The 24,662-nt window shown below is 38.6% G+C and overlaps 1 protein-coding gene across 2 annotated transcripts in view; it reads left to right on the forward strand.

The window, feature by feature from the left end:
- LOC139121692 (somatostatin receptor type 5-like) overlaps nucleotides 1-20,432 on the forward strand; it is a 61,111-nt gene extending 40,679 nt beyond the window's left edge. The window contains exons 3-4 of one of the 2 annotated variants that reach the window (XM_070686778.1): nucleotides 17,595-18,869; nucleotides 19,201-20,432. In XM_070686778.1, the coding sequence (XP_070542879.1) occupies nucleotides 17,805-18,869; nucleotides 19,201-19,269 (1,134 nt within the window). In that variant the 5' untranslated portion in view covers nucleotides 17,595-17,804 and the 3' untranslated portion in view covers nucleotides 19,270-20,432. Of the gene's footprint in view, nucleotides 1-17,594; nucleotides 19,101-19,200 lie in introns of those variants that run through there. The other variant, XM_070686777.1, reaches the window with a different exon arrangement.
- The last annotated feature ends 4,230 nt before the right edge of the window (nucleotides 20,433-24,662 follow it).

Raw genomic sequence — 24,662 nt, forward strand, 5'->3', positions numbered from 1 at the left:
TGCCCTTGTGTGCCCTTGGCGCATTATCCTTTAAAGTTAACGAGCGTCTTGAACTTGAATGGTAGTATTGCTTTTTCTTATCTCATCAGTAAATATTTGCAAGACTTTGGTCAAGACGGTGCTATTTCTGTACAGGCATAGTTTCGGCTAAATTTTACCCTGCGAAGGTTTATTTTAAATAGCAAATGGATATGTCATTCTATTTTAAACTTGGGATTGTGTGATGACAAAGGTTAGAAATCTCCAGTTTTGACAAAATCCGTGTAATTACCACTTTTAGGGATTAATTCATTATTGTTCGCAGGTTTGCTGTGCATCATCTCCCAGGAAGTCGAATCCCATTTGCACTTAACAGTGTCATCAACTATGCAGACTATTGAAGGTCTTCTTGTCATAATTGGTCGTATATGTTTTAAGTTTTCTTCATTGAGACCGGCGTTTTAGTCGCTTTATATACTTGGTACGCAGATTCCCTAGAATAAACTCATTTGATCATATCACTACTTTTTATAGAGTCATGAAACCAACAAAGTTGTCTTTCTCTCAAAATGCTTTTTTGCCTTTTTAAAGTCAAGTAAGCCACTATGAATGATTTTCTGTATATTTAAGGACCGAAACCAACGGGGTTTGGGCCGTATTATTTTTACATGAGTTTAACTGTCTATTGTTATTGTTTATATTTTGCTAATGCTCCATCCCACCCCCTCCCCAGCATAAGTTGACGGGTGAGAAAAGCCGGCGACAAAACTATATTTCAACCTCCCAAAATGAAAAAATTGGTTCGTGAAAGTTTAAACTCCTAATAGGTTTTCGAAAACATTCAAAATATTTTATTACCAACTGTAAATTACGCGCATACTGTTCACATTGGGTAACCAGCCATGGCATATATTTTGTCAGAATTTACGCGCAATTGAAAGATATGCAAACACCCTGCCCTGAGCGCAGCGAATTTCGTTTTTTTATGTGTCTGTATAGTTATCCATGCCCCTATTGAGAAAGAAGTACGTAGCGTTTCCGTGAAACGATTTCCCAGTCCGTGTGGTAGGTTAAAGTCTGTCACAGTCAGCGGAAACGCGTATGTCAGTCAGAGTCCCTTGTTGCCAGTGTCATGGAGAGCTCTTCCAAGTAATAGAGTTGACAACGCAACAGTTCTCTCGATGATGACAAACAGCAGAACACATCTTATGAAATTATTTAGTCGAAAAGAGTATAATTTCTTAAACGAAGATACATGGCGATATTTTTTCAAACTAAAATGTTCAAGCTGAAATGGTATATTTATAAAAGAGGATTTTTCATTATCCTAGATTGCAATTTTTTTCTTGTCTATTTCTTGTCAATAATTCAAACGACATAAATATCAATAAAATAAAGCATGGGGTCTTCGTATTAGCAGTATAGTATTCTTCCAATGATCTTTTTTTAAAATACAAAGGAGGTATTGCTGGGGAAAAATTCGAGTCAGGGGCGAAACAATATTCCCAAGATTTCCCAGACAGGTTACTCTCAGAAATAGGAATCTTCCTTGAGGCTCGTCTTTGAAATAATCAACTTTAACCCCTGGAAGAGAATGGTATCTTAGACATTCTTCACTTTGGAACACTCTTTAATTAAAAAATTCTTTCGGTTCCTTTATCGACTTCCTAATTTAGAATCCTAAGGTTAATGGAAAGCTTTTGCTATATCGCAGATGGCAAATTGCATGACGTGGGCGCGCCGTATCGCTTATCCTTATTTTTCTTTAAAACTATTTAAATTCACCTTTTAGTCTTTGGCTTTCCGTTTAAATAGTAAAATCCCCAACTTACATAATAGTCATTAGGTTTGCATCGTTAACTCGGCACTGACAGCTGAATATATTAGGCGCATGAGCACACGAGTTCGGGACAAATTTAACTGACGTTTTTATGTCTACTGTTGCATATTTCATACCACAGGGTTTCATAATTTGACGTCACTCACTGATTGTTCAAATTTATCGTCGACAGAGGAGATAACATAAGTGACAAGGCCTTCATAAAAACTGATCAAAAAAAAACTAAACTGAACTAAACGACTTAAAATGATTGAATCGTAAGTGACAAACACTTTAGACACCGAGGCTGTGAGATTTGAGGAATGATATATGTACACGTTGAAACACTCTGATTGGTAGGCATTAAACCCTATTAGTTAACATTAAAATGTTGTACGATTTATTGGAATGAGGTGTCTTTATCGGATATTATTAAGCATGTTCCATTTCCCACAACGAAGAGGAAAATACGTGCCTGGATGCAGCTTTGGACTTTATTTGCCATTATCGCCACGAAATGTGTGACAAATTCTTGCCACACAGGCATAAAAGACTAGTATAACATTGATGGCAAAAACTACCCTGTCGAACTTGCCTTTTATTGAATAGCATTCAAGACGTTAAATGCAACACTTCTTGTGAGAAGAAGGTGACGTATTTGATCCCCGGGTCACTAATACAACGACAGCGTTCAATGGCGGCCAAGTCATGTTGATATGCCAATGCACGCGGCTTGCCACTGACGAGGCCCTCCGATCTGCATTTATTCTGGAAAACACGACAAGCTGTTAAAATACAAACTATAAGACACGGTTTTATCCTTATTGATAGCCTCAATTTAATACGCTACCTCCGTAAAACCATGTGGTAAAAATTATTGCAGGAGTTTGATAACACCTTTAAGCTGTAAATCTGGGTTTCAAATATCTTACATGATTCATGTGTTAGATTTCTTCTTTAAAAAGGCATTGAATTCGCTGCTCCCGCGGCTTCTGCTGTAGAATTTTGCCTCATTCAAAGGCAGCCCGAATTCTGGCTACTTTTCGAAGAAAAACCATGCAATTTCTACGACATCCCGCGGCAAACATAGCGTTATGGGTTGGATGGGTTCTGAAGCAAAACAATTTGTGCGTGAAAATGTAAACATTATTCAAGAACGAGAGGTTCAATGACGTAAGTATATACCTTTAAACGCACTCATTTAGAATTTTATCGATCGAGTGTATTAGTATGGTTACCGCAAAATGAGACATGTTCTATTCAAATAATGAACAATTAACTCCTTACATTAAAGGGCAGGTGAATGTTTTTCAACGTTTTTATCAAATGACACCCGCATAGCAACGATTATTCGATCGAACACTGCAAATGCGAAACTGAACTTACTGAGCACTTATCGTCACGTGCATTCCTGGGAAACGCGGTTGGAGCATATTGTGATTCATTGTTTAAATATGCCCCAAGCGAATTCGAAAGAAAGATCAATTTGGGGGAAGACGAGTGAAAAGATAGTTTCATTGTCTAAGTATGGAATTGTCAGAGCACATAATGGAGTTACAGTATTGATTGTGTTCACAATATGCTTGTTTCAGACCGTTCCAATGGGGCAGGCATTAATTGAAATTTATTTTGTTAAGAAGGATTTTGCTCCGTCTGACACGCTTGGGTCGGCGAGGAGCAAGTGAGCTCTTTCGTGACAGGCATAAACCCAAGACATATACTTAAGGGTAGAATGCGCCCCAGGGACAGATATTCCTCCTCTCAACATTTTGCTGACTTTTCTGGTCTACCGCAAGTGTGGGATCACTTCGATTTTGAGTAATCACCGCCTTACTTTTGCGAAAATCGAAAATTGAATTCCACCCCCAGGGTTAAGCTGGCGGTCATTTTGATTTTCAAATATTGGTAAATTTTAAAGTAATTTGTTTATAGCAACATTTGAACGGTTCTTTATTTTGAAAAAGAATGGTTGACAGTTTCCTTTGTTTGGGCAAAAATGTTAGTCTTTCAGTAGCGCGAACTACCGTACTTCTAAAATACATCAAGCACATGCCGCTGCAGATCTGACAATTATCAGGTAAGTTGTGCGAGTATGCGATTAAGTATTACCTCAAGACTTGATATGCTTTGTAGGTTAAAGGAAAAATAACGGTAAGTGTTGCTTATATTTCACTCATTTTCATACTGTAACAAAAGTCAGCTAACGTAGTACATGTTGAAATGTAATCTAGTAATATTTCACGGTTATGCAATGCACGCTAGCCACTATCATGCTAACGTTATTTTTGACGAGATAAACTTCTAGTCCGATGAAAGTATTGTAAATATATATAGACCTTACTGAGAACACAGGGCAGCCTGCATTGATTCTTGATGAAGGAGGAGAAACTGTATTACACACTTATAAGCCAAATACGGCAAAATGCAAGGGAAGTTAAAGCTAACGGAGCTTCAAAGTGACCATGTTGTGAGAATCTTGCAATTCTGGCAAATGCAAAATACAAACGCAGCGGTGAGGGAAACCATATCGTACTGCCTGTAACAATTGAAGTATATGAGTTGGCATTATTCAGTCTTCTAGTTGCAAGTTCACTTTAAGAGCATTTGTATTAAATAAGATATTGTTGACCCAGGGGACCGTGTGTGTTCAGTCGGTCGCACGCCATCGTCCAACTGAACGCCCACGGTTCCGTATACGTACACAGCGCATTTCAATCTGGTTTGCGTGTCATAACTGACCTTACAGGCACGTTCTATAAAGCCATACCCAGCGATTTTCATCAAACATCAGCACCGTGACATGGCCAATATCCAATATTAAGATATTGGTATAGTATAGCACGTTCGTTTCAAATGGATAAAATGCGTCCATCTGTTTTCTTTACTGTGTCAACCGTCTTTGTAAGGATTCGCCGAACATACACAATCAACTGTGCGCGATGTCTGGGTTATCAGCTATCTCAAAACAGCGGGCCTACATTCACTAAAGTTCTCCAGAAAATTCTTATTTGATCAAAACGAATGAGAGCTCGGTTGGAGTACTAGTTCGAAAATTTCGGCCGAGCCATGACTTCAGAACTCGGGAGTTCCATTTCACCAGTGTAATTGACATTAATGGCAATAAACTAGGACAAATCTGAACGCTGCTATCTTTAACATTATGGCAGTGAGCAAGTCTTCATTTGTGTGAAGTGGTTGCCTAGATGGCTGCCTGAAAGAGGGAGATTATAGAAAGCCTAAATGGTTTAGAGGCATTATGACGCCTTTGAATCGCACAAATGGCGGTATAGCAACCTCTTCGCGCAAATGTAAATTAATTTAAGAACATCATTACTGTTAAGGATAGACACTCGCCGGCTTTGTATGTTAGCAGTTTGCATATCAGGACGCTCTCGAAAGATGTGTAATAGTCCACAAGCAGCTGAAATGTTTCAAGCCAATGCGTACCTGTTAAGTGTACAAACCAAATTTTCAGTTCAGATTTCCTCTCATTCGGCGACACATGTACACAAAGACCAGTTATGTATCTTGCTCGATTTAAAGTACCACCAAGTTTATACATGTAATAAGCAGCGAGTACGGCTCTCCCCCAACTTGCTTAGGCCATCATTCTGATCATCACATTGTTTTTAGCTTAAGTTTAGCTTTTAATCACTTCCTAGCAACAATTGTCACGTCATTTGTCACCTATAACCTAGGCTCACCAAGACACGCAGATTTATATTTGCACGTTTCATTTGCAATGGTGAAAGGTACCCGATTAAACCCCGTGTATCATTTCTTGCGGGCCTTGCACCTCCAGGTTGTGATAAGGCTTTTACCAGCCCCATTGCGATAGCTATCTGCTAACGCTTGACTGCCATGGAGAGTCGAGAAGGACGGGGGAATTAATTTCGCCCACGGTTACATCGTGTAATTTTTAAAATGAAATGAAAGCCCACACCAAGACATCCATCACTGTCGCAAGCGTTATTCTTGCCTGCGTAGCGGGCCAGCTGCCGCTTTAGATTCTTTAAGTTGGATACCATATCAATTAGTACCAGCTGACGCCTTCGTTTCCATTTCTGATACTTAATAAGGCACTTTTACAGTTACTGTTGAAACTATCCTCACGTGTCTCATATCTTCTTTGTCCCGAATGTTATTCGAGTCACATGTCATGTCTGACTTCGACTTTCAGAACACGTGCTTCCATCCAGGTAATTGGAGGATTATACTGTTCCAATTAAGGGTATAGTTGCGATTAATAGTAGTTAAAAGCAGCTATTAGGGGACTATTATTGTTTAATTGAACCAAAGATGACGGTAGATCATGGACTGGTTTAGACAGTATCGGGGAGCGTGTACGTGGTTAAAAGCAACTTTGTGTCATAGCATGACTTTACATATAATAACGGCAACGGCATTTTAGTGTCATTCACATGCAGTCTTCAGCAAGGCCGGCTTGACCATAGCACCTTAAAGAAAGAGGCATCGATTTATGGTACAGAAAACATTTTACCTTAAAATAGTTTCTCAAACACGAAGCAGACAGAATACAGGTTTTTAGGCACCTTAATTGCGCACTGCACAGTGCTCGGTTTGTCATCCAGACAGTAGACTGTAATTTTCAGATTACAATTTATGTACGACATTGTCATCCCTTTTGATTAAAGTCGGTTGCTTTCACAAGCTTGCAATCGAATTTACAATCACAATTTTTCGCAACAGCGAATTTTGAGAAAGTAACGTACGTGTATATGTATAAACACGCCATTTTATCTGGCCATAATGATACGACAGGCTCGAGGGTCTATGATCATACCACAGGTGCGATAGAGAGTGCAAAAGGGATCGCCGGGTATTGTCTCACTAGAGTGGCATGGATGATAAGGTCGTTCGCTGGATCACCCAGCAGACGTCAATCATACAGAAGAATAATATCGTCATTTTTGTGTTGGACTGCGAAATTACAGAGGTCTAACAGGGCAACATGCCAAGTACCTGTGAATCGTATTCATCAGGGTCGTTGCTAAAATGCCGCCAAACATCACGCAACTGATCAAATGTTATCTGAGCTCGTTCTTTTAAAATTTGAAGTCGAGAGATTGAAATGGTCCTAGCCAAATTGAAGGACGTCATTGTAAGATTGAGGGAATGGAACAGAGAACCAATTTTTAACATATCTTTCGCAGATTTCCGTTTTGCCTTATCTCGAGCTAGGATTAACTTCCCTGTCCGTAAATGGAAAAGCAATTCGGAGAAATCATTTTGAGGGGAAGGTGGTTTGTTGATACTAGCGATAAGACAATCCGGAAAATTGCCCGACGACGGTACTTCAGACCCGCTGCACGTGCTATGAGATTGAGTGATCTATTACAAAGAGATCAATATGGCGATTGCGAAGATTTCTCCAAGACCTGTACTTGTTGTTATCTCCCTTTGATGACTTCTGGAAAACAAACATGCATATTTTACGATTCCTCTGACCTTTCGTGTCCATCACGAGGCAGGGATTTCAGTGAATAGAGTGGTTTTTAATCGTTCCCAAGAGTTGCGCGAGATTATCTCAGATAATCGACTTCAGTGGTGATCAGATTTAAATAGCCGCACATGGTTACACGAGATAATGCTGGACTTTCAGCACCGGGCCCTGGGATAATGCTCACGAAGCTGCTATTCCATCGCGCTCTTTGCTTGAATCGTCACGTACGGTAATTCCAGTGGCGCATGTAATAGAACGTTTCATTAAAATCGATTCTGAAAATATGATATAGAGTGGGTATGTCATTGTGTAACCTTTGTCCGAATGGGTATATTGTGTCTCGTTTGCCAGCGTTTCTCGTGATTGTCATGCGACTCCCCGGCAATGAAAAGCAAAGCTAAAGTTTTATGGCTTGCATACGTATAACTACTGATTAAGTAAACCTTCTCTCATGACACAACACGAGCACCAGCTTTGCGGCCATAGTAAAACCTAGTCTTCAAAAAAGAGCTTACAGAACCTAGTCCTTTCAAAAGAAACTCTGAGCGTTATCAAAGTCTTTATGCTGGCCATATGGTTATGTACAGGTCAATTGAGTTAAGTGACTTCGAGCGCCGGAGCGCCCATCGAAGATAAGATAAAAAGACTTATGACCAGTTTCCAACACGGAGACCCCTTGCCACCCTCATGCACCAGTGAAGAGGACGGCGTCTCTAGTTTGTAAAGTAAGTTCTTAATATCCGTCGAGTTGAAGACCGTGAAAAGGGGATATGATACAATATATACTTTTGCAAAACCATCGTTTAGCTAGCCGTGTGAAGTAGAGTTTATATTTATTTCACTAATGTTTTACTAGATCACATATTGCTCATTTATCCTACCGGAGAGACTGTTGTTAACGTGAAGAAGAAAGTAAACAAAATGTCATGTCTCGCTGATGTACTGATCAAGACAAAAGACTAAACATTCTTTTGCGCTTTTAAAATTGCAAGTAACAGCCGTAGATTCTTTGAAAGCATCTATGCTCTGTTGCCTAGTAATAACCGGTATATATATATTATATATATATATTATATATATATATATATATATATATATATATATATATATATATATATATATATATATAACAAATAACTTCAAGTACAAAGTAATAACATCTGAATATCTGTTACTTACGTTTCACGAATCCTACAATAATCAGACAGACGTCTGTCTGTTGCTAAGAATCCTTTAACTTCTGTCTGAAATTTGCAGGGTGCATGAAACTTAAGTAACAGATAATATTACTGTGTACTTGAAGTAATTTGTGTTATTATTTATAAGGCTCTACTCCCCGCATCGTGTATATATATATATATATATAATATATATATATATATATATATATATATATATATATATATATATATATATTGATTAACAACTCTTTTGTTTATGCACCATGCCGAACACTAGCTCTCTGACTTGACCAACGCTTTATTTCAACCTTGTTAACTTAATTTAATTGTTTTAACTTTTCAAACAAAACAAGACTTTACTTACGCCCCCGTTTTAAAACAATCTAACATAGGAAACCAATAATTTCTATCAACTGCCGGTGAGACAATTGAACATTACCCTGTATATGTCACACTTAGACAAGGTAGCTTTGACACCCTTTTGCTCGCCAATCCAAAACCAGTGATAACATACCAACATTTGCGACGTCAGAGAGTTATTTAGAAGACGAGCTGTGAAGTACATGTAGAAATGTTCAGACTTTCATTTCCCGCGCACATTTCCTTTGATAAGAGCGTCTCATTGTCGTGCTCAAGTATCCCGAGTTCTTGTGCGGCTACTAATTGTCTGCCTGAGGGAGATCTGCGAGTACTGCATTGAGCTGTTTACACGAGTTGTTCACATAGTTTTTGCTATGCCAACAAGGTCTTTTTTGGTTACCATGGTTACATCTCTCCTTAATTGCACTCACCCATTGAAATGATTTCATTTTGTGCGAATCATGTAGTCACACTTTGACTGGAATCTTTTTCAAAAGAAGATATCGATAGAACTGATAGCTATCTCTTCTGGTCTCTGCGTAGATTTGAAGGGAAACGAAGAGCATAATTCATTCAAATCATTTATAATAAAAATGTTATGAGCTCCACAAACATACATCAACATCTGGCTTTTCTTAAGCAAGGATAGTCTGCAAATTTAAAACAATTAAGTTGTCATATCAAAAACTAATATCATAGTAACCAAAACGCTTAATATCAAGCTTTAACTCCTAAATCAAAGCATTGCAAATGTAATGCTTACCAGCAGCCGTAATAAGTTTGACATATCTCAATGTTGAATGTGTCCTGATAATTGGTAATTTTCTGAGGGATAATATTGTATACTTGTCTTACTGTGATTTACAGTAACAGGTCACCGAGTCTTGAAAATTATCAAATTTTTTTTTACCGACATCATATCCTTCCTGTGCCGTTACTTTATCCATTTTCCAGTCAAACAGTTTTTACTTTTAGGTAGACTCCCCTCGGTCACAGATATTCTGACTCTAAAACGGTTGCAATATATGCCTACCTCTTGCCGGTTTTTTTTGAAACTCGTAGAGTGATTAAACTTTTCACAACCTTATTTTGCGAAAATTAATAAATTTTGTTCTCCCGATAGATCTAAAAAGGGATGGCGACCATTTCGAAATGCAAGTGTCGGTAAATATTCCATCTAACAAATGAAATAGCGCCTTACATCCAAAGTTAGACAATGCTCGATGGCGCTTTGGGTGACGAAAATGAAAATTCTCTTTGAAAGTCGTAAGTTGTCAAGCTTTATTTGCAAGTGTTGACATTTGCAGAGGTTTATATATCCCAGGGTAGAGAGTTGAAAAGGACAGGTCCTGGAGCTGCAGAGGACAATGAGCGATAACCGTAGGAAGTCAGATTCCATCTGGGTGTGTGCAGAAGGCATTTATGCGATGAACGAAGAGTACGTGACGAAGCACGCAGTGTAACCATGTTACTGAGACATTGTTGAGAGAGTCCTTTTAGGTCACTTTTAATGATGAGCAAAAGTTTGAACAGAATACGTTGAGGCACAAATATTGGGTAACATACATTTCTCTAGTACTCCATTTTGCACGATGACCCTGAGAGTTAATTCTTGCTTTCGAAAGGGAATGTTTAAAGTTCCCTCACGGAAAGTTTCAGCAAGTTTTATGTAATTTATTTTCGAGGTGCGTATTACCTTAAATGTATACAGTCACCTGTAATCTATATATGCCCATATATGGTCAAGGGGGCGTACCTTGGTATTCTTAATGCCCATGTGAGGGCGCTGTTTTTAAAAAGCGGCCACCCGCTTAAAATCTGTGATTGTTAGATTTTCTCTTTCCATGGTAACTGTGGCAAAATTGGAACAGGTGACAGTATACCTTTAAAATAAAGCCCTTTATTTAAAGTAATGTGTGTAGCCATCATGGACATAATGGTCCTCTATTGTCTACCGCCGACATATAAATTTTGCGGTAAGCTCTCTTTTAGTTTCCGTCATCTCGGCTGAAAATCGACAGAACTTTGCATTCTCGCAGAACGTTTTCCAAATAGCATGTATTTGCTCGTCAGGTCGTATCTGTTCAGTTGACTTTACCTATTCATAACAACTTAAGGAGTCTGAAACTGGAGTTTTATTGTAGCTGGTTGGCTGCTTGAAAATAATCGATACTGACAATATTATTCAGTCAACCAATAAACAATAATCTTTAGAGACGTTGCACATTGTCTTAATTTTCTTTGTCAGTCTTAATACTACACTCAGTTTTTTACACCAAAAGTTTCACCATTGTTTTGGAAAGCGATGCATTAAAAGCATCGTGAAATATGGCAACCTGTAAAATATGGCATCCTTAGCTCACTCTATTACCATAAAATTAAAGTTTCGTTGGAGCTTTATGCATTACGTAACCCTTCTTTGTTCAAATAGAATGTTGACGTCCAATATTTTTAAAGCGTGGGCGCTTTGTTATCGAAATTTTCCATGACAAGGTTAGTCGACGGACAGCCGTTATCATCAAAAGTCTCGCGCGCGTTAACTTGCGAGGGAAGGACCGACGTTGCAATCGAGAGTTCACGAACGCCTATATAGTCACGCGCAGTCTTGCGGTTAATATTGATTGTGTACGTTTGGCCCTGCGACGAACGGTTTGATGGTTTAAAACTAATGATGAATATTATGATACTCCTGGGAAGAGACTTGCGATGGAAAGTAAGTGTGCTTGTCTGTTTCCTCAAGGTCTTGATGAGTGAAATATGGCCCCTGTCTTTCCGCAGTGACACTACGACTGAAGGGAGAACTGTTTAATGTCTAGAGGCGTTCTAGGATCGTGGGTTAAAACAGCTGGCAGCTGCCGAAATGAAGTGCTTTGTCCGATACACGAGAAGCTGTCACCCCTGGTACGCCAGTATTGTCGGGGAACGATAGTCAATCACTTGTGAAAATCTTGAATTGGTCAAATATCGGTAGCTGTCGCCATAGGCGACACACTCTTTGGCACGTAAATGTGTTTTTAGAGGTCCTTAAAAGTGAAATAAAAAAACTAAGCGGCGATACTTAAGGGATTGTTGATCATAAAAATTTATGTGAGCGAATCATAATTCTGTAGGTCTGGAAGACAGAAGGTCAAACCTGCACTCGGTGTTAGAGTTTAAGATCATAATAAAGATGTCGGGTCTCATCTGGACTTTGCAAAGAGCAATAATAAAATCGCCACAATCACGCAAATTATGTCTATGAAATTTTTGATCTCACTTTAATACCTTTTTATGGGCGAAATCAGGACAATAGATCTTACTTGCGCTTTGCACGTATTACATTTGCGAGTCGAGTTGGCCGGGTACGTTCATCGCAAGGCGATATGTAATCCCCGTAAAAAAACTACATGTGCAATGCAGATATCGTGAAATTGATGCCGCAATACGGGGATTCATTTCTAGAAACAGGGGATGAACACCACAACGAAGCAATTAATTTCACACGCGTCAATATTTTATCATCGACCTCATTATTGACTATTACCCCTTTGTGGGTGATGATGGACTGGTGACTTCCTATGACAAGGAGTAGAAGAAGTTTACTAATGTTTTCAAATAAAAATTTCTGTGTGCAATTGGCGATGCGAATGCAAGATATATGATGTTTTACTATATTGTGTGGTGTAGATTCTTATTGCCAAATATGACACTCTCTTTTCGCAAATATAGTATGAACACATTTTGGCAAAATGGCATACCAGTTTTTACCACATATACCAAAGCCTCTACCCAAGAACGTATGAAGGAGGGTACAACATAACATGAGTGAACCATCGATGCATTGTCTCGATTTACGTCAGAACATCATTTAATCGCATTATATAGCGAAAGACTCACACTTGGGAGCTATTGTCAACAAGCAAATTGTAAATATACTCTTGCCAAATGGTTCGAAAAACAATTTTTAATAGCCACCGAATGCATTAAGCAATTAAAAATGAAAGTGATGTTAACTTGACAGTTTTCCCGCAAAGGTGAGAGGAAGTAAGATCAATTCATTCGCACACCCAGCAAAGCGGAAGAGAAATGAAGTAGGGTCGACTGCATTTTGTTACCTATCGCATTATCTGTAAAAGAACATCAATAAAGACTTAAGATGATGAAAAAACACACAACTGTCACTAAAAAGAAATTAAGTCTTGAAAATATGTCGCAAATGACAAGAAACACGGCTAAGTAGATAATCGTGACCGGTAAATTATTCAAACTATGCCCCTTACTCATTTTAATCTCTTTGACCGGGTCTTTTTTCTATCGCTACCGATAGAAAACCGATAACTCTCCTTAATTTTTCAATTGATACATGGAATAATTCGTGCATGTCGAAAGGCAATAAATTATGGCCTGAATCAATTTAATAATTTGTCGGAGACATGGTGGCGTTTGCTGTTTTCGTATGGGCCCATAATCATTGATGAGTGATACTTTTCGCTTCATTAAAAACTTGAGCAAACGACCTACATACGAAATATGATTAATTGTCGGTTGAAAGCTTCCTGTGACATTCCGTTATCAGTCAACATCACACAGAAACAAACAAGGCATACAAAGACAAACAGACCAGTCTAAATATTCTTTCAATCATCGTTTGTTTGTTTGTAATTTAGAATTTGTACTTAATGAGCGATGTCACAGTGGTTCTCACCGCAGGCAAATTAAAACAACAGCGTTTGCTAAATATTTTCATGTCAGGCAGAAGATGAGCGCGATTTACAAAAACTCATTAGTCTCTCTTTGAACACATAATTATGTGTACATGTCAAAGAACGTTTGAATGAAGTGGCAAGATATCGTATGAAGTCACTTTAACATTTGTTGTTTGCCGGCAGAGAAGGATTGTGTATCTTTGAAATTCAAATGTTGCAACGAGAAAAACTGCCGGAAACTGCCCGTGCCGGAAGTTAAAAATAATCAACATCATATTTGCAAAGTATCTTGTTTTGTAGGGATTTTCTCAGGAGCAAGTCAGTTGGTCTAAGGACCCTAACAAAGGTGTCTACAGGTGCAAAATATTTGCAAAATGAAATAGTACCAATGAACCTATCATAATACGAATTTTGTGTATCAGGCCGGGCAAAAAATACTGGGCTCGCTTGCCATAGCAGAGGATAACGGAGAAGATTCATGAACAATTTCTTTATGGATGAATTGTTCAATGTACACCCCGGAGGCTGGTGTGTGTCTTGGTTGCACACGATAGCAATATCTTTTTTGGGAGAAAGTGCGCATGCGTAGATGGCACTTTCAGAGTTGTCCAGTTAATAGGTTTTTTAACTTCAGACAACTATCAACCGGCAACCGATTCTTTCCATCTATCAATGCCAAAATAACACATACCACGTGACCGTAAATTGAAGAATCGGATATCGGATGAGGTGTGTTACAATAAAATATTCAAGGCTGATTATCATTCAGTCTGTTATCGAAACAAGCCACAGCGGCGAGTCGTTTGGCAAATGGCAATTACAATTTAGTATTATCCTAAAGGCATGTTCTGTTCATTCCAATTTATTACATGTGGTCTCTGAAGCTTGCATTTCGATCACGAGAAATATGCAACCCAGAACGTGTTCTTCACGGTCTCGTTTCAATGTTTCCTCTAGCCGCGTGTTTTAGGGAGAGACGTGTTAGCGATAGCAATATACAGCAAAGTGATTGAACCCCCATTGAACTAAAAAACCTCAGTTTAAGCCATCGATTGTTTTCTTCAGACCTTAAGATCCACGGAAACAGTATCGAGAGATATGAAAACACACAATGTTTGCAGTGCCATAATTGCTTCCGCGTAATTTGAAATCCTTTTTGTTCAAATTAGCAGATTAACATTTTAATTTTTATGTTTATGGGACCCTCGAGGGCAATAAAAGAAAACAATGAATATTAATCATATATTGTGAGTGGATTATCTCTTCAAAAAAACCAATGAAATATTACAACCAATAAAAGTATGGTGTTGATTGCCATAGATACAATATGCGTCTCAAAATATATCTATTTCATCGCATCTTCCTCTTGCATTGATTCAAGAGACTAACCATTGCCGTGCGTTAGAAGTGTGAAATTAATTCAAGCCATCCAAAAATGGACGTTATAATATTGCGTTTTAAACACGTGACTACGGCAGCATTTCATCGACGTTTCGAATAAGCCTTTGTGGTTGTCATGATCATCGACACCGGCTCCGCCTTTGTCTCAATCAAAACAAAGCAGAACAAAAATAATGCCAATATAACATGTCTTTAAAAATCATTTCACTGAAGCGCATCAGGAGTCTAGAAATACGCAAACACCTCCCCGAAAGGATAACTAAACATGTACGTCCGGTCCAAATTCTTGTTGAATATGTTTCATTCGACTCCAAAAAATATACATCAACCATAACGTGACAATCACGGATTTCATTGTAAAAAGCGAGGGGATTAAATATTCATGGTTTATCTTTGACAAAGTGTGTTGTTTGTATGATGAGGATCATCTGAAATATTATGATATATAAGTGATTGTACCTTTCCTTTAGTTTAGTAACTCTACGTCATTATTTGCTCATTTCCAAAAGACATGATTTTGCTTTAAAAATCGTTGTCGTCAGCCAGCTAAGGGTGCCCTTAAAGTAAAAAAAAATACGCGACAATTCCGCGAGGAGGATGTTTAAAATTCTCCTTACGTACTTGAAAAACCAGAACAACAGTTTGTAATTATCATTCCATTCAGAAAACCCATCCACTACAGCGAAATAAGTAGCGTCTAACCAGGCTTTATGAGAGATATTTTATAGGCCTGTGAAGATATACGTGTAGGCAGTATTCTCAAGCACGGCTGTGATATTCCTTTGTATTACACGATGTAGCGATTGGAGTTTTAATTTTGCTATTTCTAGAGATCCTGAAAATGTTATCAAAACACTGTGTTTTTTAATAATAATAATAATAATAATAATAATAATAATGATACATACATACATACATACATACATACATACATACATACATACATACATACATACATACATACATACATACATACATACATACATACATACATACATACATACATACATACATACATGTATTGTCAGTATTGTATGTCTGTGTGTACGTACTTACGAACATGTGCTAAAATACAACCCAAGAATGCTACCTTCCGGCGACAGACTTGAAGTCGCTAGAAAGTTAATTTAATATAATTTCAGTGAAATTTTAAATGAAACGTCTCTGCATCTTGTGTACTTATCGACAAAGTTTGTACATCGTTGAGTGGGTAATGCGAAGACTAAGTAAGCTTAAAAGCCATTCTGTCGCACTGATGCTCTAAACCCAGCAACTGCTTCGGCGACACATGTGTGGATATTGAAATTTAGATAAAGTAACGTTTTTAGGTGGGTTGCTTTGATATTGAGACCCATATCAGTGCTTAGCTGTTGGCTACGTCGCCTTTTACATTAGTATAGAGTAATCCATATCTAGCAGAACGGAAACTATCCCGTTCGTCTTAATCTTAATTTTCTATCTTCTAAGAGAAAAAACCCGCACTGCTGATAAAGTCGTGTTACGTCAAACACATTTTTGAGGAGGACGGTACGGTGTTGAAAGCACTTATTGACCATGTGCTCATATCGATGCAATTTGATACCCTCTTTAACTTTCTCTGGACTCGCGGTCGTGCCCGAGTCTCTTTCATGTGTAATAATGTGCAAAATAGGGGTGCCAGTGGATGAAAATCCAATCATTAGAAATAAAATGTAATGAGGTCAAGTATCACTATAAGAGGATTTAGCGTAGAATGCTCCTCACGGACAGATATTCAGAATTTGAAATTTTACACGACTTTTTTTAGCGTCGTGTAGACTCGTTTCGAAGCTGGTACAGAAATTGAGTTTTCACCTTATTTTTATGACGTTTAGAAATTTGATTTACCCGTAGAGTTAGAACACAAGGACATCGGCCAGTTGAAAGTCAAATGTCGGCAATCTTTTGGTAAATTGGTTCATACATACCCAACTTCGAATGGTGACCCCCTGGTTTTCATCCTCGATTTTTGAAGTAGAGTGGGTTCAAAATTCCCTGAGCGAGAGTTTACGTCCTTTAGTTTCCAGGGACTGAGTAGCTTAACTTGTCAGTTACTCTAACATTTTACCAGCAGCTCAACAAATTGACGTTATGAATAAGTATTCAACGGTTTAGAAGGGATCGAAATGAGGTATAAAAACGGTAACTTTGTAATTTGTACTGTTAACTGAGTTTAGTCAGGGATCTAAAATCCAATTGTAATATATTCGTTTTGTCTGTTTTAAATGAAAGTCATTACGACTAACGCTCGAAAGGCAGTGTCGTTAAAGTTGTCTGACTGAACTAATTAATCCAAAAACCCGCGACGCGCAAGAGGAAAAAATGCCTAAAATTTCAATGGTTCTATATTTCTGACACTCGGAGGGGCCGACCCACTTATTTATCACACCTAAATTACTTCTGCAATATTGATTCGCAAAATAATATTAATATATCGCATTTTCTACGAGGCGTATTATTGAAGCATGAGGTAGCATTCTGATTCCCGAATTAGCAATTCGATGACTTTTATTTTCAATCCATGCAAAGTTGATTGTGTTGTTTATTAGTACCTCTTAATACTAAGAGTTCGCTTTAAAGCACCGTGATAATATCTCACATACTAAATTCAGGACCGGGAGAAAATTAAGTTGACCGAACGAAATGATGTAATATCAGTAATCCAATTTCTTATGCTTTTATTTTAGTGCTCATCGGACTTACACCGACAAACTGTAGCAAAAGAAATATTGTGACTGCCGGAAGAGACTTACGGTAAGCTGAAGTGTCGAAATTGGTGCCAATCGTTTCGTGTTGATTCGCTGCGTCACGTGAAGTGGGCGTATACGTTCTTCGGTGAACCAGGCTGCACCGTCTCATTTCTGTTCGAGTTTCGCTCTCCTCACGACACAGAAAACATGTATCTTCAACGGGGAAATATTTCGGCGACTGAGAATATTTCTGCGATATCAATCCATCCCGGCTATCAAGCTTTAGAAGTAGCCATTCCGGTAGTCTATGGTTGTATAATCGTGCTTGGATTACTCGGGAATGGCCTTGTTATCTTTGTCACCATAAAACGACGGTCTTCGAGTTCCGTGCCAAGCGTGTACGTTCTGAATCTCGCTGTCGCTGACTTTCTTTTCATGATAGCACTGTCGCTCCTGCTGTACCAGCACGCTTTTAACAACTGGATTTTTGGACCTGTCATCTGCAAACTTGCCGTATCCTTCGATGGGCTCAACCAATTCACCAGTGTGTACACCTTGACGTTGATGAGCATCGACCGTTACCTGGCCATAGCACACGCGCTGCGGTCGATCTCGTTCCGAACAGTCCACAACGCTAGGGTAATATGTTTTTTCACCTGGGTCTTCTCGGCTGTCTTTGTGCTGCCGCTGTGGATGTACGGCGATGTAGATCCCCAATACAACGGAACTGTTCTCTGTAAAACTAACTGGCCCTACCCAGAGTTTGAAATCGTATTTGTTCTCTACACGTTTGTGCTCGGTTTTGTGCTGCCACTTTTCATCATCATTGCCTCCTATGCGTGTATGCTTCGCTATCTGGTCATCACAAAACGACCAAGCTCTACAAGATCAACAAGTAGGAATGAATCCAAACGCGTGGCAGTTCTGGTGTTCGCCATCGTCGCCGCCTTCGTTGTTTGCTGGCTGCCTTTCTACGTTGTCCACTTGACAGGCGCGCTGACTGGAATAGAGACCTTCGCTATGACGATTTCGTTTGTCATAAGCATCTGTCTCAGTTACGCTAACAGTTGCATTAACCCGTTGATCTACACCTTCATCGGGCGCCGATTTCGTATGGGGTTCTTGCCGATACCTGACTCTGAATGCTGTCGCAAGGGACGAGAGAAACGCAGGAGGCGGGTGCGCAGAACTTTGAGTACGAGCTCAGACATGTACGGCTCCAGGAGATCGTCGAACTCCCAAAGGGTGCTAAGCTGGAAGGACAGACTAACGGCAAGTACCACACTTGATTTTGACTGGTCACAAAAGGCGTCTACGACTTCTACCTATAATAGTCATTTGCATCCCCACTCAAGAAGTGTCCGGAAAACCTACCGGTTCAAACCAACGTTTCTTAGACCGGCTCACTCAGAATTCCAGTAAGCTGTAAAGAGCAATACCCTTTCTGCATGTACAGCTGAGTAATGTATGCATACTTCTTTGTTGATTGTTGGGTTTTTTTCTCGAAACCTTTCACTTAATTAATCATGTACACATGGCAATGCTTGATTCATACTTTTTGTCGACACGAAAAAGTAACTGCAATTCAAACAATTTTTTTCAGGTTGTGGAATCGGTAACTTATGAAGAAACTACTGTGGTGGGGAATCACCAAGATGAGAGCTCTGTTTAAAATACATCGACGGACGGAGGCAACAATGTCAACCTTGTAAAGTAAAACCAGATGCTGTATGTTGTGTGCAGTTTAGTAGGATCAACCGTGGACGTCTAGGCTCTTACGTTAATGCGGCAATTTGTGCGGCTGTTGCCTGAAGCTAGACTTTACAGCAATAAAAAAGGATATATTTTGTATTTTTTTCACGGTCATAGAATCGCTACTAAAATTGAGAGGAGTAAGAAAAATTCCTGTCGTAAATAACTTCATGCCAGGAGAAAAACAACGACCTACTACATCCTGGGACAGTAATCTTCCATTATCCAAGGCGCCACCTGCCTCGTCCGTCATCTGTCGACACGTGTGTAAAATCGAAGTTTTTCGCGCAATGTTGTTACATAAATATATGCTGAACAACCTTCCCATTAAATGGACTAGGAGGTCAAATTTTTTTTCAGAATTTCTATGAAAAATTTAAATGACATTTTCCGATTTTTCATTCTTATCCGAACGTAGAACTACGTATACTTTCTAACCGTCCTTAGAGTGAGAATTCAGAAGGTTGAATAGATTAGCCTAGGGTGAAAGCGGGACTCGATCGAGTACGTACTATAGTGCTAGAAGCAACGTTTTTAAGAAGGCGTATTATTTCAATGTGTTCATATCAAGTATTTATCACAATATCATTATTAAACCACAATATCTTACGTCCGATTCAGGCTTTTTAAAAATAATTTTGTTCGTGAAAATTTTAACCTTATACGAGCACATACGATATATGTTAGTATGACGGAAGTGCGATGACAGGTTGAGTATATAGGCGGTCATTAAAGACTGAAAAAACTGAACGATATCGCACAACCATTTGACGACTGATCAAACATTGTAGTGATTTTTTTCTTCTTCCCTTTTTATAGTCCTAATCGTTTACTGCAATTCGTGTTCAGGAACTTTCACATATTCCGAATTGTTAACGTTTTCGCCAATGTACAGTATGGTACTATCTGCTGAAATAGTATTTTCCGGGTTACCATTGATTCTTGGATACTATAATTCCTCCTAACACGTAGTGTTCAGTCACCAACCTTTCTTTGAATGGAGAAGATTCATTCTTTTTTTGTGATGGAAACACCTAAGGTTAATGCTTATCTAATAAAAGTTTGCACTGACTTTCTATGTGTAAATGGCTCGCCTATCTGTTGTTAAAATTTTGCGTGTCTGTTGTTTCATGTCTGTATGTATGTATGTCTGTCTGTCTGTCTGTCTGTCTGTCTGTCTGTCTGTCTGTCTGTCTGTCTGTCTGTCTGTCTGTCTGTCTGTCTGTCTGTCTGTCTGTCTGTCTGTCTGTCTGTCTGTATGTATGTATGTATGTATGTATGTATGTATGTATGTATGTATGTATGTATGTATGTATGTATGTATGTATGTATGTATGTATGTATGTATGTATGTATGTATGTATGTATGTATGTATGTATGTGTGTGTGTGTGTGTGTGTGTGTGTGTGTGTGTGTGTGTGTGTATGTATGTATGTATGTATGTATGTATGTATGTATGTATGTATGTATGTATGTATGTATGTATGTATGTATGTATGTATGTGTGTGTGTGTATGTATGTATATATGGATGGATGGATGGATGGATGGATGGATGGATGGATGTACGTACGTACATACGTCTGGGCGTCCTTTGAAAGTACACATCACGGACGTTTGCAAGGTTTGCTGATCGCATTCAAAGAAAGAAAATTAAGTCTGGACGCACATTTCACAAATCTGGCACTATTATGGAATTGCATTGCATTGAAGAGGTAGAAAAGTATATGTGTTTTACCTATTTCTATCATGTTTACAAAGCCTTTTATGTTTGTTGCTTACGTGTGGATTTATTTGTAACTTTACTGCACCGCAAGAATTGTTACGAAACTTAAAAATAGCTTTGGTCGTTTACGACTAAAAACTTTTGATCTCCTTAATCATGATATTAAAAAGCTGAAACTTCAATTAAATTATAAATATCCATTATGTAGATATGATTACTTAAATTATGACAGGTTCACACTCTTTACAGAGGGCGCTACCGTCGCTCATCACGTAGTTCATTCGTTTTCAACAACTGAATGCACTTCCAGATGTGTTGTAGCTCTTAAATGGAAATCTGAAACTGATCTGTAACATGTCTTTATTAGCTTTTTGGGCACGTCAGTGTGTTATATCGGTTGAGTTCAAATGAAACAAAGCAACGATAGCTAAACAAATATACAAGTAGAGTCCTAATTTATAAGTATATTTAGCACAATGTGATTTGCATAATCACTGGTTTACCGGTATCAAATATAACAAAATGTAACATTCTGTCAACAACCAGGAAACTCATTTGTATATTTGCATATTTCGATATTTAAATTGGAGTTCTAAAACAAGACGACTGGAAATGCTTTTGGATAATCGCAGAGGTTCAAAAACTCGGTTGACCTCGATTAGAAAACTGGTGGCAGACGAAGCGTTACAATTAACATCTCATTGTTACCGTGTCAGACATGAAACATAAGGTTTTTATTACTTTAATTTGGATTTTGGCTGCATGAATGACAACAGACGTCACCTCGACAACCTTGTACAGAGTTTGTGAACTTTTTGTGATTCAGTCAGTGTTGTATACATGATATATGCCTCCGTATGGATGAACTTTGTCATCACAGTTTACGATGCAAGAGTGAATTTGAAATCACATTAGGTAATAATGTTCAAAGAAACTTCGGCTGTTTACAGATTGACTTTTTCGAGGTTACAGCCCTAACGCAGGTTCCTGTGTGAGTGTTTAGTTTGAAGGCGACCGATTGCATATACAGGAGACAGCATCCACTAATGCGCTCTGAATACTCTACATTTAGACCGTATAGTGGTGGGTTACTGTCTTCCAGTACACTATGACAGTCCTTTTCATGCCCTCTTGCAAAAGGAATTAAGTAGTACCTAAACGTAACAGTCTAATCTTATTTTCTCCTCGGGAGGTTTTGCGTTTCTGGTTGTTCCTTTAATAGCATTTCGGCAAAACGTTTCCCGAATTATTATTTCCCTATAGTCAAAATGTTAGAAGGCCTAAAGATATTTATAATCTAGGCCAGGTTTATTCAACCAGATGTTAGTCGTAGCCCAAAGTTAGTAGGTAGGTTGAAAAAGATTTGAGAACACCCGAATTGGAATTTGCGGATGCTACCTTTGTAAAAGTCCGCAAAATAACACCACGGCCAAATAAGAGGTCTCGTAATAATTTCAGTGTATTAGCATACAGAACGAAATACTGCTAAATTCATCCACGTTCTACCATGCGCTGACGATCCTCAGTAATCGAGGATGGACACAAAACAAACACTTGTATTTTATAATTCATATATCCATAACATAGATGCGTATAGTAACTGCTTCGAAGGCGATAATAAACGTGTATTTCCCCTCTTACAAATTTCCAAGTGCAAGTGCTCAATTTGGTGTATATTTAAATAGAACGATCAAATGGGTTCAAAAAGATTATTTTTATTGCTTGTAAAATTAGCTAATTCTTATCATGTTGAGCCATGTAGCGCTATTTAAATCAATTTTATTTCCTTTGAACGAACTAATAGGCATTTGTTGCACCCATGAGTGTCTTTATAATCATTTAGCGAGCCAAGGGGACATTTTCTAAAATTTCTCGAAACTATTCATCGTTCACGCGAGAGTACTTAGGCTGAGAGAGTCGACTCGAAGACGAAACAGCTTAGAAAGAAAGGTAAGCCAACGCTCAGACGGCCAACGGATAATGAAGTGAACTCCTGCTTTGGTTGACGATGAACCGTAACAATTCAAATATTGCAACCAGACGGAAGGCTTTCAAGAAATCGAAGAATGACTCGCTGCATTTTAATGATTCGACGTTTTTTAATCAGCTAAAATGCTATCCTCGCCACGGTGCTGTCACACGCACGCTGACCGACTTATTCCTGCTTTCAAAAACATGAATGTGACTTCGCATAACGTTTACAAGAGTTATGAAAGAAGACATCGACCACACGTATTACATGAAAATGCAAGGTAGGTCCTTGTTTCTTCGCTTCGTTCTGATTGTTGCAATTTATGTGAATTCAAGAGACGCACTCAGCATAGCCTCAACAAATCTATTCCTTTTATCAAGTTAATTGGTATCTTGTGCCAACATCTATCCTTTCTGCACACGTCAATTTTGATTCAGTCTATTTTCGTCAAGCGTTGTTAGATCTTAGAAACATTTCCACCATCTTGAGTAATGTGAGTGGTTTAATTTACACAGGTTGAATAAGATTGTAACTTGACACAACGGCAATTAGTTCGAGACTTTCAATCGAAAGTAGGGAGTCCTCGTATCCTAAATGTGCCGACCTTTTTGACAAATAAAATTTCATTCGGATAGTTGTTTTCTGCGTGTCATACAGTGAAATCCTACATACGATAACGTCCTTGTTACGTCTGTGCTCCATCGACTATCGTCCTAAATTGAGAAAACATAAACGGTTTGAAGGAGATGATGACGCTGAAATGTGCACGTACATCATGATAAACACGGTGTTGTGGGCAAAGATTGTGCATGTCGCCTTCGAACAGCTTTTGGAGATAGTGCCAGTCACGGTAGCGCGATTGGTTGTTTTGTTTTACTTACTGGTTTCTAGCGTGTGTACAAACTATAGGAAAAGTGCAACCTTTTACGATACTTCCCAAATTTCAGAAAAGCCTCCTCGCTCACATACAAGAGATAATGATGATGTTGATTGGATTTTAAGCAGGAAAGCTGGCTTACTAGACACCACAAAATACTTTAAAATTGTAAATTGTATTTGAATGAAAACAATATTACACTGTATTGCGAGATATTATGATGGTCAGAATTAGCCCTCTAACCTAAATAAATTTAATAATCAACTCTTCATCACGCTCATCAATACTTTTGACACATACAAACGTCTATACCGGGCACTAGGCAATCATTGACCAATTGCCAATGAGCGATTAACTACTAGTACCCGACATCCCGATCATCATCATCAACATCATCATCATCATCATCATCATCATCATCATCATCATCATCTTGTCACCACGTATCTATGTTTTCACCACGGTCCCTAGTAAAATTTGTATCCGTGTTCGAATATATTTCACCTGTTGTAATTGTGCCTTCCATTCGCCATTTTCACGTTTCAGTTGCTTTTCCCGAGGCCGACGACACTAAAGTAGTAATGAGACTTACGGGTAGTTCACACTAGGCCCCCAGGCACTATTACATCATTCGCTTCTCGAATAAAGTGCACCGAGGAATTACGAAGTGATTGAATGGTAGCATAAAATGCCCTAGAGGGTTATATTACATCGTGTTCCTTTGAATTGCTCACATTTT

The sequence above is a fragment of the Ptychodera flava genome, chromosome 21 (assembly GCF_041260155.1).
Source record: "Ptychodera flava strain L36383 chromosome 21, AS_Pfla_20210202, whole genome shotgun sequence".
Lineage (NCBI taxonomy): Eukaryota > Metazoa > Hemichordata > Enteropneusta > Ptychoderidae > Ptychodera > Ptychodera flava.